We start from the raw sequence: 18,618 nt of genomic DNA on the forward strand, positions 1-18,618 counted from the left end.
CAATGTATAGAGTGTATTTCTTTAAAGCTAAGACTAGTTTAAAGTTATCTTCATTGAAAAATAAGGACATTTTAATGTGACCCCAAACTTTTGAACGGTAGTGTACGTGAGCAAAGTAACATTTTACTGTAAAACCAGGGTCGTCAAACTCATTTTAGCTCAGGGACCGCATGGAGGAAAATCTATTACCACCCGGGCCGGACTTGTGAAAACTTAAAAATAAAGACAACCTCAGATTGTTTTCTTTGGCCAAAAATAGAACAGACATATTTTGAAAATGTACATATTACAAATAATTCTCTTGGCAAAACACTTCAAGTTAGTTGAAAATTCTGAGGAAAACATTGGTGCCTTTTCAAAAGCACCAAGAAAAGCACAATGAACGTAGACTTTGTTTCAGTGTTTTTACAAAGCCATTAAACTTTAAGCACTTCCCGTGTAGCATTCTCATGTTGGCAGTTCATTATCAAAAACGTTTGGAAAAGCAACAGAGTGTTTCCTCAAACTGCCGCATTGGTGAAATCTGCAACTGCCACAACACATTCATTTAGCCCCATTAAATTATTACAATTATAGTATAAACAAAATAATTATCATAATGACAAGGTTAAAGCCCAAATCAAGGTAACATAACCACAAATAGTTTAAGTATAAAAATGAACTGCATTTTTTAAAATAAATTGTTGTTCTGAATGTCTCCACTGGATGTCGCAATAGCAATTCAAGTGTAACCCACATCACACATGACAGTGTTTAAAGATGACATGTCAGCTGACTTTAAGCGCCCTCTGGATTGGTTGCCGCTACTCCAATCGCTGCAGGTGCAAGCAATCAACTGCTCCTGCTGTGGCTGGCGGCAGTATCGTTGTAAATTATCCACTCAACGGATAAAATATTGAAACGGTAAGATGCACAGTCAACTTAACCATCATCTTTTTTGTTAGAGTTCCATGCAGTACTTGCAATTGGTTGAATGCACAATGCGCACCCTAAACTCCATTGTAAAAATGTTTGTTTCTATATATGTTCTATTTTATTTTATGCTTAAATCTACTATGTTCACCTTTGACACCCATGCTGTAAACCCTCAACACTGAATGTGAAGTGTGATATAAGGACTATTGATGGAGATGAGCTGAATGCTAAATGTTATGCAGACATTGATTATATCTGAATATTGTAAAGTGCACATTGTCCGTAAAGTAACTTTAAATATCGAAATAGGAATCCCGTACCCTGGCAAACCAAACTGTACAACTGCCCCAAAGCAAGCTGAAAAGGTGGATCTTCTACGTGACAACACTGAAAAACGTAAACATAAATAGCACCACATCATAGCAACAACAACTCAAACACATCCTGTGCCAAACTGAGCGGAAATGAAAATAAGGCATCGGGGTTTCTCTGTACGTTTGCTTTCAATCGCAATTTACAAGCCAGAAGACAATGCCACACATTCACACTAAGTTCAAATATTCACGGAAGTAAGCTCACAATAATGGAAGCGTGCACAAATATGCTCAAAATAAAAGAGGCATCTCAGGAAATCTCCCCTCGGATCCGGCGGCATTGTCCCCCTTCTCTCATTTTCCAGCACGCATGCAGCGCTCCTCTGGGTTTAAAACTCATTTTCATCTCTGTTGTAAGCTCGGCGTTCTTACATATTTGTTCTAAATCCTATTAGGAGGCCTTTGTGATATGAGAAATGCTTGCAAATTGGAAACTATCTTCAGGCAAAAAAAAGTTGGACACGGGAGACAATCTTCACAATCTAATCTCTTGAAGCACAAAAACACCAACAGCACATTTTGGATGTGGTTCATAACAAAACACGAGGCCAAAAGAAAGCGCTTTTGTAAAAAGCAATGGCAGATATAAGCATGGTTCGCTCATATCTGTAGTATCATATTATACTATTTTTCTACCATTTTAAAAAAAGGTCTCAACAGTCCCACAACAGTTTATCGCGGTCTTGATGCTGGTATTTAGACAGTTTAAAAGCACTCTTAGTAAGTAAGCCCTACTGAGAACACATCAGCGTTTTGCGTCCGTACCTTTATTGCTAATGAGCTGTGCGTGCCTCCAAGAAGCGCTATTGTTTACTTTATCTACTTTTTACATAACAGTGGTACCTTAGGATAGGAGTTTAATTGGATCTGTGACGCAGCTCGTACCTCGAAAAACTATTACGAAACACATCGGCCATTGAAATTATATGAAATCTGTGTAATCGGTGCTTGGACGCCCCAAAACTTAATTTTAATTTGCTTTGTAAAGGGAAAACAAACATTTAGATAACAAATGTTGTATAAAAATAGACAAAATGATCATGTACAGTATTTACCTTGGAGAGTGGACACATATGGAATCTACCTAGGGCTGATTCTCCGTCAAACACACCATCAGCAGCTTCTCCATATTTCTATGGTTAATGGTTTAAGTTTACTGCCAATTGTCGAGCCCCTACACAAATACATCAATACAAAACGAGAAATAACAGTGATATAAAGTTCGTAATGAGACAATAAAAAACTCTTTCTTTCGTCACACGTGCACCTAACTCTCAAGTTGGTATAGTGGACAAAAGGGAAGTACCGTATTTTTCGGAGTATAAGTCGCACCGGACGAAAATGCATAATAAAGAAGAAAAAAAACATATAAGTCGCACTGGAGTATAAGTCGCATTTTTTGGTGAGAGTCATTTAAATAGCTATAACATATAGAACATGCTATACCAGGGGTCGGCAACCCGCGGCTCCGGAGCCGCATGCGGCTCCTTGACCATTCTGATGCGGCTCAGCTACATACATGCCGACCCCCCCCCCGATTTTCCCAGGAGACTTATGGATCTCAGTGTCTCTCATAGATTACTCCCAGGGAAAAACTAATCCAATTTACACTCTAATTACTAAATAAAGGGCATGCCCTAATTGCACTGCAGTAATTGTCCTCTATAGCATTTACATACAGCGTGCCAGTCCAGCCACATGTTGCATGTTGTTATTACTAGCACACACAGGAGACAGCAAAGCATACTTACTCATCAGCCACACAGCTTACATTGACGGTAGCCGTATCAAACAACTTTAACATTGTTACGTTACAAATATGCGCCACACTGTGAACCCACACCAAAAAAGAATGAAAAACACATTTCTGGAGAACATCCCACCGTAACACAACATAAACACAACACAACCATTACCCAGAATCCCATGCAGCCCTAACTCTTCCGGTCTACACCGCTACCACCAAATCCCCCCACACATCAACCCCCCCCCTCTCCGTGCGTTGGTTGAGCGGAAGAGTTAGGGCTGCATGGGATTCTGGGTATTGGTACCGTCAGTGTAAGATGTGTGGCTGCTGATGTAGTACGCCTTGCTGTCACTTACGTGAGCAAGCTGAAATTGCATTCTACATGTGGTCGAGCAGGTACACTGTTAGGGCAGACTGTAGAGGGCGCCAAATGCAGTGTCATCACGCTCTGATTTTCGGGAGTCTCCCGGGAAAAATGAGAGGGTTGGCAAGTATGACGCTATCAAGCGCCATTCATTCAAAACTCGCGGGCTGCACTAACATCAAATTTCCACATTAAAGTGCGTGCCGGTGCGTGTGTTGGAGACCCCTGGTTAACATAGCACAAAGCATTTAAGCTTTGTATGCAGTGTTTTTCATTTTAAATTTTAAATTTTTTTTTGTGGCTCCCATTACTTTCTTTAATTTGTGAAACTTGCCAAAATGGCTCTTTGAGTGGTAAAGGTTGCCGACCCCTGTGCTATACGTTTACCAAACAATCTGTCACTCCTAATCGCTGAATCCCATGAAATCTTACACGTCTAGTCTCTTACGTGAATGAGCTAAATAATATTATTTGATATTTTACGGTAATGTGTTAATAATTTCACACATAAGTCGCTCCTGAGTATAAGTCGCACCCCCGGCCAAACTATGAAAAAAACTGCGACTTATAGTCCGAGAAATACGGTAATATCGAAATCGAGTTGTAAGATAAAGCTAACGAAATAAGACCGGATGTTTAGGTTGGATCTTGCGTGGTTCACTGTGGCATTTTCTACACTAACTGGTGGTGAAAAAAATTGTAACTCAAATGTTTGCTTCTAACTTAAAGGACAACAATGAGCTAAAGGGGCACACATATCGAGGTACCACTCTGCTTCTGTGTGTTCTCTCAGAAAAAATGTGGTCGTATCATCCGCAAGTAGTACTAATGCTAGGTCTTTTGAAACTTTACAAATGTCTTTTGTATAGAGATTGAACAATTTTGGTCCCGGTATTGATCCCTGGGGTACGCCACAAGCTATTTTTATAGCTATAGATGTGTGTTGGCTTAGCTTCACGTATTGCTTCCCGTTGGTTAAGTAGCTTTTTAACCAGTTCAAAACCAACCCATGATGCCATAAAGTAGGGCTGGGCGATATGGCCTTTGATTAATATCTCGATATTTTTAGGCCATGTCACGATACACGATATATATCTCGATATTTTGCTTTAGCCTTGAATGAACACTTGATGCATATAATCACAGCAGTATGATGATTCTATGTGTCTACATTAAAACATTCTTGTTCATACTGCATTATTATATGCTAATTTTAAACTGTATTTATTAAACAGTTATTAAGCAGTGGCACCAACATTCATGTCATTTCCAAAACAGAAAGTGCAAGATTGATACATTTTAAAACAAGCTATTAGTGCACTTTTGTGCATGATGTCACGAAGATGACATATCAAAATAACACTAAATTAAAGTGCACATTTTTTACAGAACGCCACTACAATAGTTTAAAACAAATAAAGTGCACTTTTGTGCATGATGTCACACAAGATATTTCAATAACTGTCAAATAAAAATTAGCTGCATAGTCAAATAGTGTATGTCCTTCGCTATGTGGTAGGTTCCTGCGGACGTTATCTCCTTCTGTTGTTGACTATTTTTTTCATACGGTGTTGATGTGGAAATGGTTCCTTTAGCATTTTGTGGGTGTGGCACCGAACGGAGATGTTGACATGCGGAGTTTCAAGCACTCTTCATTCTCTAGCGGGTGACTTTTCAAATGATGCTACAAATTAGGAATGCCGCTACTTTTTGTAGCGACGCTTTTGCCGCATACTTGACATATTACGGTTGTCTGTTCAACATCTTCCCGCTTGAAGCCAAACCACCGGCAGACGATGGACCCCGTGCTGTTTTTCTTGGGAATTAATTCTTCCTTCATTTGTTACAAGATTCGCACCTTCTTTCTCTCGTATTACCACTCCGCTAGCACCACAACCGGTTTTCCCGGTTGTTCGATAAGAAAAGAACCGAGTCCTCGGACTCGAATCCCTTTTTGAGAACCGGTACCCGTTATCGAGACCACTATAGTAAAGAAAAAGAGTTGCTTCTTTATTCGAATCCCTGGAATCCCGTCCCGACCAGAAATGCCCCATGAGACATCACAAGAAATGACGTCACGTAGCTCAGTCATTAGGCGCAGATAGGGAAAGCAGGAAAAACAATGGACCGGAAAAAGCGCTCCAAGGTGTAATAAAGTTCAAAACAAAAAGGTATAATCCAATGAATAACTTTACTGAGAGATTTGAGCAGGGTACAAACACATGACCAACACTTTTACGACCAACCGGAAACATGGCAACCAGGCTAGCAACGCACCTCATTTACGGCAGCTGTCGCAACGTTCTTAAAGCAACCGCAGCACATACATATATATACAACATATCTCGCTTTTTTAACTTTTGTTTTTCTTTCGTTGTAAACAAAACAAAATCACATTGTATATGTGTTGTCTGTCTAATTATAAATAATGCAGACGTTGGCTGAGTTCTTGACGTCTACTTTCACAGCGTGCTCATAATCTCATTCTTAGCTGCTGGCGGTGACACTTTTCGGGTCTACCGCGCATGCTTGTCACTCCCGTTGCATGCTGGGTAGTGTAGTTGTTATATACCTAGCTCATAACATCACATTTTTCTCCCTATAAAGAAATAATGTTCACTCGATAAAGTCTATTTCTTTTTTTAGCTTTAACTTTTCATTTTTTAGCATTGTAACCACATTTGCAAACAACTTTTCTCTTCATAGAATTGTCTTTCAATAAAGAAATAAAGTGCAAAAATGTCAAAGCATCAAAACAAACAGTTATGTCAAATAGCAGCAGAAGTGCACTTTTTGGAGAGCTGTATTATTTTCAGTTTTGTGCCCAAGGGACTGATTTTATGTAACACTATATTATTATCTATACACCTATAGTCATCACATAGACAGGTTGTTTTTGTGTTACTGTATATATTTGTTTTACTTAAAAATCCCACTTAATATACTTTGGGTAACAACAGTCAATATTTATTTATTTTATTTTATTTTTTTAGGGGGGTAACAGTCAATATTTATTTATTTATTAGATTTTATTTTTTTCTTATATACCGTAATTTCCAGACTATAAGCCGCTACTTTTTCCCCTCGTTCTGGTCCCTGCGGCTTATACAAGGGTGCGGCTTATTTACGGCCTGTTCTTCTCCGACACCGACGAAGAGGATTTCGGTGGTTTTAGTACGCAGGAGGAAGACGATGACACAATGATTAAAGACTGACTTTTCATATACCGGTAGGCTGGTTATTTTGATAACGTACAGGCGAGCACTTTGTATTACTTTGCACCGTTGTATTATTTGTACTCTGCACGAATATTGTTCGCCATGTCAAAGATGTGAAAGTTTGATTGAATGATTGAAAGATTTATTGTTAATAAATGGGACGCTTTGCGTTCCCAAACAGTCATCTCTGTCCCGACAATCCCCTCCGTGGTAGCAGGAACCCCTATATACTACGGTAATTACACATCAAAACCCTGCGGCTTATAGTCGGGTGCGGCTTATATATGGAGCAATCTGTATTTTCCCCTAAATTTAGCTGGTGCGGCTTATAGTCAGGTGCGGCTTATAATCCGGAAATTACGGTAATAAAAGTGAGCTTTTGTTAAACCAAATATTGTGTTTTTTTCCATATACAACAACCTATCTGGACTCCATAAGGAATCGGTTCGATAAGAGGATTCGATAAGAGGATTCGATAATAGGCTCGAACTCGATAATTTCTTATCAAACATCATCCATACCCATGCCGCTACCTCTCTGCTCTGCGAGGGCATATGACGTTGCACGCGCGACAGTATGTGACGTATGTAAGAAGGTGCGCTTGTTTTATGTCTCTGAGAAGGAGAGACAAGAGTGAGAAAAGCCTGTAGTGTAATGCCTGCAGCTAAAAGCAACTGCGTGAGAACGTATACTCAAATTTTACGATAGTCATTTTCTATAACGCACAGAGACAAACCCGCGATATATCGAGTATATTCGATACATCGCCCAGCCCTACCATAAAGATATCTATTTTGCACGATAGACTAACTTTAACATACTGTATGAGGTTTGCTGTTGTGGTCAAAATTCAGTTAATGTCCAAATCATGTGGGGAACACTCACCCAGATTAGAAAACTGGTGCCGCACAGACCCGTGACCATGGAGGTGCATCACTTTGGAGAAAAGACAATTATGGTGAGGTACAAGCAAAGAGAGACATTTATGGCAAGTACATTCTTGGTGGGGTTAAGGGCACTGAAACGAGAATTCAGAACAACGAAGAGTTAATTAAAGTTGGTCCCTGAAGCTTGACTTTCACCCAAACAGTCTAAAGGACAACTTCAATTTAAGGCAGCGTGTGTATTTTTCAAATTCCCAATAATAAGCAAGTCTCTTCCGCCCCACTCCCTCGGTTTCATTTGTTTCCAGCCGATGAATGGATTTTTAATTAACCCCCGGAGCACAGCGCGCATCTCAAAAATGGAGGCGAGGGTTTTCCTCCTTTTCCTGAGAAGGTGCCCCCGTGAGAAACAAGGCTGCAATGAAGAAAGTCTGTTTAGTTAAGATTAGATCAGCAGCATTAGTGTTTCAACACAATGAAGACGGCGAGAAAAATTGTGCTTCAGAGCCAGAAGGGCAATGAGGATGTTGAAAATAAGAAGAGCAAAGCTTAAAATTCCCAGTACATTTTGGCCAAGCAATATCTAACTGTTGTTTATACATCCATCCATTTTCTTCCGCTTATCCGAGGTCGGGTCGCGGGGGCAGCAGCCTAAGCAGAGAAGCCCAGACTTCCGTCTCCCCAGCCACTTCGTCCAGCTCCTCTCGGGGGATCCCGAGGCGTTCCCAGGCCAGCCGGGAGACATAGTCTTCCCAACGTGTCCTGGGTCTTCCCCTTGGCCTCCTGCCGGTCGGACGTGCCGTAAACACCTCCCTAGGGAGACGTTCGGGTGACATCCTGAGCAGATGCCCAAACCACCTCATCTGGCTCCTCTCGATCTGGAGGAGCAGCGGCTTTACTCTGAGTTCCTCCCGGATGACAGAGCTTCTCACCCCATCTCTAAGGCAGAGACCCGCCACCCGGCGGAGGGAACTAATTTCGGCCGCTTGTACCTGTGATCTTGTCCTTTCGGTCATAACCCAAAGCTCATGACCATAGGTGAGGATGGTAACGTAGATCGACCGGTAAATTGAGAGCTTTGCCTTCCGGCTCAGCTCCTTCTTCACCACAACGGATCGATACAGCGTCAGCATTACTGAAGACGCCGCCCCGATCCGCCTGTCGATCTCACGATCCACTCTTCCCTCACTCGTGAGTAGGGTTGGGTATCGTTTGAATTCGAACGATTCCGATTCCGATTCTTTGTTTCGATTCCGATTCCTGACGATTCTCGATTCCGATTCTTCTTGTACCATGCCGGGATCAATGTGTTTGACAGGTAGTCCCTGGTAGGTGGTATGTATTTTGGGTTGAGAGTTTTCACCATATCCCTGCAAACATAAACAAACATGTAATGTTGCTGTTACTGTTTAGCCCAGTATCAATTAGCTTAGCTCTAACGTTATTGCTTAACTAACCTAAATGTTGGAGATTCCACCTCTGAAAAGGGATACAGTCTTTTGACTATGTGTGCAGTGACCTTTTTGTGGCACTCTTCCGTCTGTGGCACCGACATCTTCCCCATTGCCGCTACGGTGAACGGAGTACGCTGAGCACATCGCGGAGCCTGGCTAGCAGGTTGTAAATTGTCTATGAAAAAATACGTGGGCTAATTTGTTAGCTGCCTCGACGTTGGCGCAAAACACATTATTTATTGCATATACATTGTTTTACTTACCGGATTCGGACTGCAATGCAGTCACCGAGGTGCCAGGCTGGGCGTCGAAGCCAGAGGAAGAGGCACAGTAGGACAGTCGGCGCAGCGCGTCGAAGACGGGACACACATTTATTTGTACTCGGAGGAGCTTCATCATGTTCGACGTGCACCCTCCTAAGCACGAAACAGTCCTGTCGCACGTGTTACATTTCACCGATATTTCATTTTTTTTTAGTAAAATAAAGCCACACTTCGACCGCCGACGCCCGCTATCCATGCTTGACTGACTCGCTCGGCTACATAGGCTCGGCTATGCTAACACTTCCAGCGGTGGCCGCTTCGTTGGTGTTTAGCGGCTTCTTCTTCCGGTCGGCGGACTTATTCTTTTTTTCCGGTCGGCGGACTGGGTATCGAAACTAGGAATCGAAACAAGGAATCGAAATTTTAACTTTTGAACGATTCCGGGAGAATCGGAAAATTAGTCCCGGTTCCAATCGATACTCGATACTCGATACCCAACCCTACTCGTGAGCAAGACTCCGAGGTACTTGAACTCCTCCACTTGGGGCAAGATCTCCTCCCCAACTTGGAGATGGCACTCCACCCTTTCCCGGGCGAGAACCATGGACTCTGACTTGGAGGTGCTGATTCTCATCCCAGTCGCTTAACACTCGGCTGCGAACCGATCCAGTGAGAGCTGAAGATCCTGGCCAGTTGGAGCCATCAGGACCACATCATCTGCAAAAAGCAGAGACCTAATCCTGCAGCCACCAAACCGGATCCCCTCAACGCCCTGACTGCGCCTAGAAATTCTGTCCATAAAAGTTATGAACAGAATGGGTGACAAAGGGCAGCCTTGGCAGAGTCCAACCCTCACTGGAAACGAGTCCGACTTATTCCCGGCAATGCGGACCAAGCTCTGACACTGATCGTACAGGGAGCGGACCGCCACAATCAGTTGTTTATACAGGGTACGGCAATTAAGAACTAAGCTTTTACATGTTAGAGATGTTAAGGTGTGATGATAATCTCTCGTCGTCTTTCATTTAACAACAACATTAGCGTTATGGATCGCTCTCAACAGTTCATGAATGCTCTTATCATGCTGGGGGTAAATGTGTTGGAACATAAATGAATCTTTAAGATGGACAGACACTTTTCAAGCATGAAACTTAAACAGAGAATGCCTGCAACTTGTGGACAACATGGATACAGAGGACATAAGGAAGCCTTTGTGGGGTTTCTTTCTGTAATTAATTATTACTATTATCAGTTATAATTAGAGATGTCCGATAATGGCTTTTTTGCCGATATCCGATATTCCGATATTGTCCAACTCTTAATTACCGATTCCGATATCAACCGATACCGATATAGCGGGGGGTGTATATTGTAGCGTCCCGGAAGAGTTAATGCTGCAAGGGGTCCTGGGTATTTGTACTGTTGTGTTTATGTTGTGTTACGATGCGGATGTTCTCCCGAAATGTGTTTGTCATGCTTGTTTGGTGTGGGTTCACAGTGTGCCGCATATTTGTAACAGTGTTAAAGTGATTTATACGGCCACCCTCAGTGTGACCTGTATGGCTGTTGACCAAGTATGCGTTGCATTCACTTGTGTGTGTGATAAGCCGTAGATATTATGTGATTGGGCCGGCACGCAAAGGCAGTGCCTTTAAGGTTTATTGGCGCTCTGTACTTCTCTCTACGTCCATGTACCACTCCGTACAGCGGCATTTTAAAAAGCCATACATTTTACTTTTTGAAACCGATACCGATAATTTCCGATATTACATTTTAAAGTATTTATCGGCCGATAATATCAGCAGTCTGATATTATCGGACATCTCTAGTTATAATGCATTAAAATAGTATAGTAATTTCACAATAAAAGTATGTTTTTCTGCCATCAAGTGTCAATTTCTAGGTCTGTGCTGTACAAAATTAGCAAAACATCAATAGTTTGTTTTCCAATTGGTGTTAAAATCCTGTGCTGTTTGAGGCAAAGGTTACAGAGGAACACTTAAAAGCACTGATAACCAATCATAAAATTACACGTCGAGTTCAATGTTTTTGAAGGAAAAATAAGCCTCAAAACATTACAACTTTTTCCACAAGTGTCTAAAAAAGCTGATGCAAATTCAGACATTCTAGGTCACAACAATCACAAAAAATAGTATGCCAAATCCTGGAGTAACTGAAAAAACAACATCATTACAGCAAGGCAGAAAATGTTTAAATTTCACAGTTCTTTTGGAATGTTTAAAATAATGTATTTTAAATAAACACACTGCTTAATAGTTTAACATTTAAATCAATCAATACATATTTTTTTCCAAAGTTCACACTTGAAATGCAGATTTAAACCAACTAGCAGACACAGCAACATTGATAAATTCAGCTGCTCTGTTTATTTATCCTGCTTACGTCACATCTGTTGCTAGGCAGGGTTCAAAGGGCTAAATTAACACCAGGTGTGAATAAATGATGGGTTTTTAACATGTAAAGTGACTTTGGGTACTTAGAAAAGCGCTATATAAATCCCAGGTATTATTATTATTATTATTAAATTAGAACTGCCCCAACTTTACTTTGTATTTCAAAAATGGGTCTTGCAAATAGGGTCTACTTTCATTTAAGGTTGTTTTTATTCAGGTTAGTAGGGTTCACTATAAGCTCTGTGAATACCAAATGACGTGTTTACAGCGCCACCATGGCCCTGGACTCTAGCCAACAAGAAGTCATCCACATTTTTTTCAAGTCACTCTATTATACTGTACACAAATCTCAATGTTAGTACAGTGGACTAAGCTAAACACTACCAGAGTCCCCAGTCTTGTAGTTGTTTAGTGTGCACTGTCTCTTTAAGAGAACACTATAGGAGAGGCTCTACCAATGATATCAAGGGGTATTTATCACCTTCCACATTAAAAATTGGTCTGTACATTTCTGCAAGTCTGTTTTTTCAGACAAAATGATACAATTGTGCACTATAATTAGTATAATAATTATAGCATAGCTTTAAAGACACGCAAGCTAACCCAAGCAGAGATATTTGTAGTGCTGCAAAATCAGTTTTTAGTTGGTTCTGTGACAAGGGTCGTTCCTTGAAAAACACATAAAATGCCTCTTTAAAAGGAAAAACAAACTAATGTAAGAAATATTGCATGGAAATCAATACAATGGAATGTACTACAAACTAAAGTACTTTTTTGAATTAATACAATAATGCATGCCATTTGCCTTGGAAAGCAGATTACACGGTATCTCCTTCCAGCTGTTCATCAGTCAAACACACTGTCAGGTTCAAACACTGATGACATCTATTAAACAAGACAAGAAGCAAGGAATTAAACAGAGACAGAATTAAATTTGGCTCAGTGAGGAGAAACGTGTACATCTGTACCCTTGTACAGTGTTATTACGCTCTGGCAAAAGATTGTACGACTCCTCTTTTATTTGGACTTTCCCTGATTACATGGCAACAGCTGTTTCTAAGGGGCGGGGGTTGTAAACAGCCTTCGCCTTTGGTTACAGAACAGTTCAAAGAAAAGGTCGTAAACAGTTCACAGAAAAGGTCGTAAAACAGTTCAAAGACGAGGTCCCTGTAGGGGAGTCAGGTCCTGCTTCCTCTTCGCTTTGTAGATCTCGGGTCAAAACAATATCTTTATGTTGATTACACTACATCAAAGAAACAGAACACCTTCATGTTGCTTCCCATCCTACACAGTGGAGTTTTACAAGCCTTTTGCTTGGTAGGTTCAAAGACAGCTTTTGTCCTCTCGCCGGGAACTCATGGCAACAAAAAGTTTTGTGATAACTTAGATACAATTATTCTGACACACACCATTAGCAGCATGTCCATATTTTCATGGATAAATGTCCACCATTTAGATATTTAAACATCCTTGGCTGGCGTTATTGACTCATTCTGCTTCAGTATGGTGCAAACTAGCAGTTCTACACTCCAACTCCTTCATCAAGTTAACTACCTGTTTTTGATTTATTTCTTTAATTCAATAAATATTATCCTTTTTTTTTTTAGCAGAAGGATAGTTGGTATCCTGACAAACTCGTAAGATGAGGCACTTGTACCCCAAGGTACCGCTGTAATTTAGTTACAATGTGGCATAGAGCTTGACTTAGTTTAGTACAGGTGTGTACTTATGTTGTTGAACACCTTGAAAAAGTACATCTATCAGCATGGGCCCACGTTTATAAAAGTAGAAAAACAACAGAAAGATTAAAGGCCATTTGTACGTGCTATCCTCACGACCGCAGACATCATTTTAGCTTCAACACTTTTAAAGAAGCATTATAGGTCATTAGGGATAAATTACAGCACTATATAAGTACTTTGTTCTTTTCCTTCACTGCACTTGCACCTTTACAACCTCTGCCTCGGGTATTTTCAAGCTTTTGATGAATAATGCAAAGTAATAACTTTCAAAGCAACAAACCAGGTCAGCTACAATAATAAAGTCTACTTTAGGTCTCCTCAGGAAGATCATGTCCTCTGGGTTATGAATGGGTTATACTTGTATAGCGCTTTTCTACATTCAAAGTACTCAAAGCGCTTTGACACTATTTCCACATTCACCCATTCACACACTGATGGCGGGAGCTGCCATGCCAGGCACTAACCACGACCCATCAGGAGCCAGGGTGAAGTTTGTTGTTTATACAGTGGAACATCTATGGAATGTTATTTTTCTCTCCTACTTGATTTGAAGAGTCTCATGCTGTCAAATCCAGGCTGTCAATGGACATGTCACTTTCACTATCTGTGGAAAAACAAGCATTTATTGACAAACTATCCTAGGAAATGTGGACATCACTGTAGATAAGGACATTTGTCCACTGTGGGTTGAATACAAGTCTATCCAATTACAATATGGTACCTCAGGATACGGGTAATTGTTAAGCTTTTGGTTAAGAGTACAGATGTCCGATAATATCGGACTGCCGATATTACCGACATTTTATGCTTTAAAATGTAATATCGGAAATTATCTGTATCAGTTTCAAAAAGTAACATTTATGACTTTTTAAAACGTCGCTGTACGGAGTGGTCCACGGACGTAGGGAGAAGTACAGAGCAGTTGTGTCTCCCAGTCATACTTGCCAACCCTCCCGATTTTCCCGGGAGACTCCCGAATTTCAGTGCCCCTCCCGAAAATCTCCCGGGGCAACCATTCTCCCGATTTCCACCCAGACAACAATATTAGGGGCGTGCCGGCCCAGTTACATAATATCTATGGCTTTTCACACACACAAGTGAATGCCATGCATACTTGGGTCAATAGCCATACAGGTCACACTGAGGGTTATCCGTAAAAACAACTTTAACACTGTTACAAATATGCGCCACACTGTCAACCCACACCCAACAAGAATGACAAACACATTTCGGGAGAACATCCGCACCGTAACACAACATAAACACAACAGAACAAATACCCAGAACCCCTTGCAGCACGAACTCTTCCGGGACGCTACAATATACCTCAACCTCCTCATGCTCATTCAGGGAGAGCATGTCCCAAATTCCAAGCTGCTGTTTTGAGGCATGTTAAAAAAAACAATGCACTTTGTGACTTCAATAATAAATATGGCAGTGCCATGTTGGCATTTTTTTTCCATAACTTGAGTTGATTTATTTTGGAAAACCTTGTTACATTTTTTAATGCATTCAGTGGGGCATCACAACAAAATTAGGCATAATAATGTGTTAATTCCACGACTGTATATATCGGTATCGGTTGATATCGGAATCGGTAATTAAAAGTTGGACAATATCGGAATATCGGATATCGCCAAAAAAGCCATTATCGGACATCTCTAGTTAAGAGCATAACTTTGGTTTACCGGCTTCCCAACTGCTAATTGACAATACCAATGTCACAGTGAAACCCGTAAGGCATGGGTGTCAAACTCTGGCCCGCGGGCCAAATTTGGCCCGCCGTGTAATTTCATTTGGCCCTTGAGGCAATATCAAATTAACATTAGAGCTGGCCCGCCGGTATTATACAGTGGTGGTGCCGCTGTAACACCGCATTCACCCCTAATACTCATACTTGCCAACCCTCACGATTTTCCCGGGAGACTCCCGAATTTCAATGCCCCTCCCGAAAATCTCCCTGGGCAACAATTCTCCCAAATTTCCCCTGATTTCCACCCGGACAAAAATATTGGGGGTGTGCCCTAAAGGCACTGCCTTCAGCGTCCTCTACAACCTGTCATCACGTCCGCTTTTCCTCCATACAAACAGCGTGCCGGCCCAGTCACATAATATATGCGGCTTTTACACACACACCAGTGAATGCAACGCATACTTGATCAACAGCCATACAGGTCACACTGAGGCTGGCCGTATAAACAACTTTAACACTGTTACAAATATGCGCCACACTGTGAACCCACACCAAACAAGAATGACAAAGACATTTCGGGAGAACATCCGCACCGTAACACAACATAAACACAACAGAACAAATACCCAGAACCCCTTGCAGCACTAACTCTTCCGGGACGCTACAATATACGCCCCCGCTACCACCAAATGTTGATATTTACCTCAGAAGGCTGCAAATAGAAAAGAGGCATTAAATTTTGTATTTAAATTGTATTTAATATTCATAATATAATATTTGTTTTTTGAAAGTTGATTTTGCACTATTAAGTTATATAAGCGTTGCTTGTTCCATATTCAGTGTAAAAGCAAATCAGAGTAGCAAACTGAGCAATAATTAACATTTTAGTCATGCACTTTCTCTTGCTACTTTAAGGCTTGAATGTTTGATTCATTCATTATTGTTATTTTATTTTCTAATTCATTATTAGCCTGTGGAAAAAGTTTATTTTGATATTTACCTCAGAAGGCTGCAAATAGAAAAGAGGCATTACATTTTTATTTAAATTGTATTTGATATGCCATTGCTATTTTTTAATTATTATTATTATTATTTGAAACTCGATTTTGCATGTCACTATAAAGTTACAGTATATAAGCCTTGCTTGTTCAATATTCAATGCAAAACTTGTTTGGGTCCCTATTAAAAGGTTAATTTGTTCAACCTTGGCCCGCAGCTTTGTTCAGTTTTAAATTTTGGCCCACTCTGAATTTGAGTTTGACACCCCTGCCGTAAAGTCCAATCAAAACATCATCCTTACTCACTATCAAGGAAGAAAGTGAATGAATGTGAAGGACAGTGCTAAAACATTAAATGGATGATATTCATTGAATTAAAGGAAGAAATCCTAAAAAAAAAAAAAGACCTGAGCCTGAAATGGATTTGATAAAACAGTTTGAGTGCAGACTAGCATGAGGCGATAACAACAGCGAAGGAATTTTGGCCTTGAAAATATGTCAAATAATTCTATTGTATTGTTTTTGACACAATAGTTCTTATCTGAAAGTTAGTTTTACTTTTTAAAAGGCATGTTAAATGTTACAATTGTGCTGTTTCGGGAGGGCCAGACACGGATTAAAGTGATTTGAATTAATTCCCAATGGGCGACGCGATTTGGCAAAACACGCTTTTGAAGGTACGCGGTAGCAATGTCCAGATGCGAAAATTATTCCGGCCCAATATCAGCCAGCAAACATGTATCAGATTTTATTTGCTTGCGTTCTAAACACTCTGATGTAAGGTTGCAATATATTTGTGCAACACTCGACAGCCAGTTAACAGCTAAATGTCCTCCAATAAGCACACAAGGTTGGTCTTTTAATCATAGTGAACTACAGGCTACTAGAAGCTAGCAGATACACAACAGCTGAGCACACAATTGCACAGAAGCTACACAAATGTAACAAGTGTCCTTCAGCGAACAACATTGTTTGAAGTCAGGGGTGTCAAACTCATTTTAGATCGGGGGCCACATGCAGAAAAATCTATTGGATTGGTAAAATCACGGCACGATAACTTAAAAAAAAAAAAAAAGTTTTCTTTGTTTAAAAATAGAACAAGCACATTCTGGAAATGTACAAATCATAATGTTGTTGGGGGTTTTTTTGTACACTTACATGTTGCGGTTAATAGCATTCTATCTTTATTTGTCATTATTTATATTTTCTGAAAAAATTATGTGATAATGTTCATCAGTCAACACATTAGTGTTAATTTTCAATCTATCAAGATAAAAAAATATCAATATCAAATTACAGGATTTTATTTATGTAGTTTGATCATTTTCCTCGACTGGTGCACTAACGTGGTTTATTTATTTTTTGCATATGTATTATAATCTACAAAGATACAAAGAATTGATATTGCGACATCTAGTGGACACATTTAGAACTACAGTTTCTTTCATTCAAAAATTTTGGCTCATTTTTATACTTAGCAAACTCATCCCGCGGGCCGGATAAAACCTGTTCTCTGCGGGCCGTACGTTTGACACCACTGTCTTTAAGCACATTTGTCAATATAACCAAGTATCACATAATCAAAGTTGCATAATACAAAGTCTCCAAGGCAACATTTATTGGGAAATATTCAGGAACAAATGTGTCTGCATCTTTCAACTTACTGGGTTATAAGCTTACTTTAATTCAGTTGTACTATTCCCCCTTAAAGACGGCATATTTCCATTCCAGTACCTAACATTGTTTGCTAATAGTGTTTTTCAAAAATTTTTGAGGCAAGGCACATTTTTCTCATTAAAAAATCCGGAGGCACACCACCAGCAGAAAACGTTAAAAAATGAAACTCCACCAGGTTGTCGTGCCTTATTTTGAGTTTGTTGGTGTTTTCCTGTGTGTAGTGCTTTAGTTCTTGTCTTGCGCTGTTATTTTGGTGGCCCTTCCTGTTTTGTTGGTGTTTTCCCGTAGCGGTTTCATGTCTTCCTTTGAGCGCTATTCCGCGCACCTGGTTTGTGTTAGCAAGCAAGGCTATTTACATTGTTGCTATCCTTCTTTGTGTGGACATTGTTGATTGTCATGTCAAGAACGGACGTACTTTGTGGACGCTGTAAGTTTTTGCTGTCGTCCAGCATTCTGTTTCTGTTTACTTTGTAGCCAGTTCAGTTTTACTTTCGTTTTGCATAGCCATTGCCTTTCCCTTTCCTTTTAGTTAATTTTTGGTTTAAGCATTACATACTAGAGATGCGCGGATAGGCAATTATTTAATCCGCAACCGCATCACAAAAGTCGTCATCCACCCGCAATCCACCCGAACTATCATTTTATCAAAACCACAACCGCCCGCCACCCAGCCGTTGTTATACATCTAATATAGACGATACAAGGCATTCCTGTTAAAGAAATGAGACTGATCAAATGCAGCAGAGACATTCAATGCGTGCCACGCAATAATATCTCTTGGCCACGCATTAGAGCATACTTTCCAACCCTCCCGGTTTTACCGGGAGACTCCCGGTATTCAGCCGGAGCTGGAGGCCACGCCCCCTCCAGCTCAA

At 40.5% G+C, this 18,618-nt stretch overlaps 1 protein-coding gene across 8 annotated transcripts in view; it reads right to left on the reverse strand.

Annotated features, from left to right (window-relative positions):
* The window catches only part of zbbx (zinc finger, B-box domain containing), an 84,618-nt gene that overhangs the window by 15,362 nt on the left and 50,638 nt on the right, over positions 1-18,618 (reverse strand). For 4 of the 8 annotated variants that reach the window (XM_062068155.1, XM_062068157.1, XM_062068156.1 and 1 more), the window contains one exon: positions 12,439-13,979. In XM_062068155.1, coding sequence (XP_061924139.1) covers positions 13,933-13,979 — 47 coding nt within the window. In that variant the 3' untranslated portion in view covers positions 12,439-13,932. Of the gene's footprint in view, positions 1-7,503; positions 7,555-12,438; positions 13,980-18,618 lie in introns of those variants that run through there. The other 4 variants (XR_009828382.1, XR_009828381.1, XM_062068151.1 and 1 more) reach the window with 3 other exon arrangements.

This window comes from Entelurus aequoreus, linkage group LG13 (assembly GCF_033978785.1).
Source record: "Entelurus aequoreus isolate RoL-2023_Sb linkage group LG13, RoL_Eaeq_v1.1, whole genome shotgun sequence".
Classification (NCBI taxonomy): domain Eukaryota; kingdom Metazoa; phylum Chordata; class Actinopteri; order Syngnathiformes; family Syngnathidae; genus Entelurus; species Entelurus aequoreus.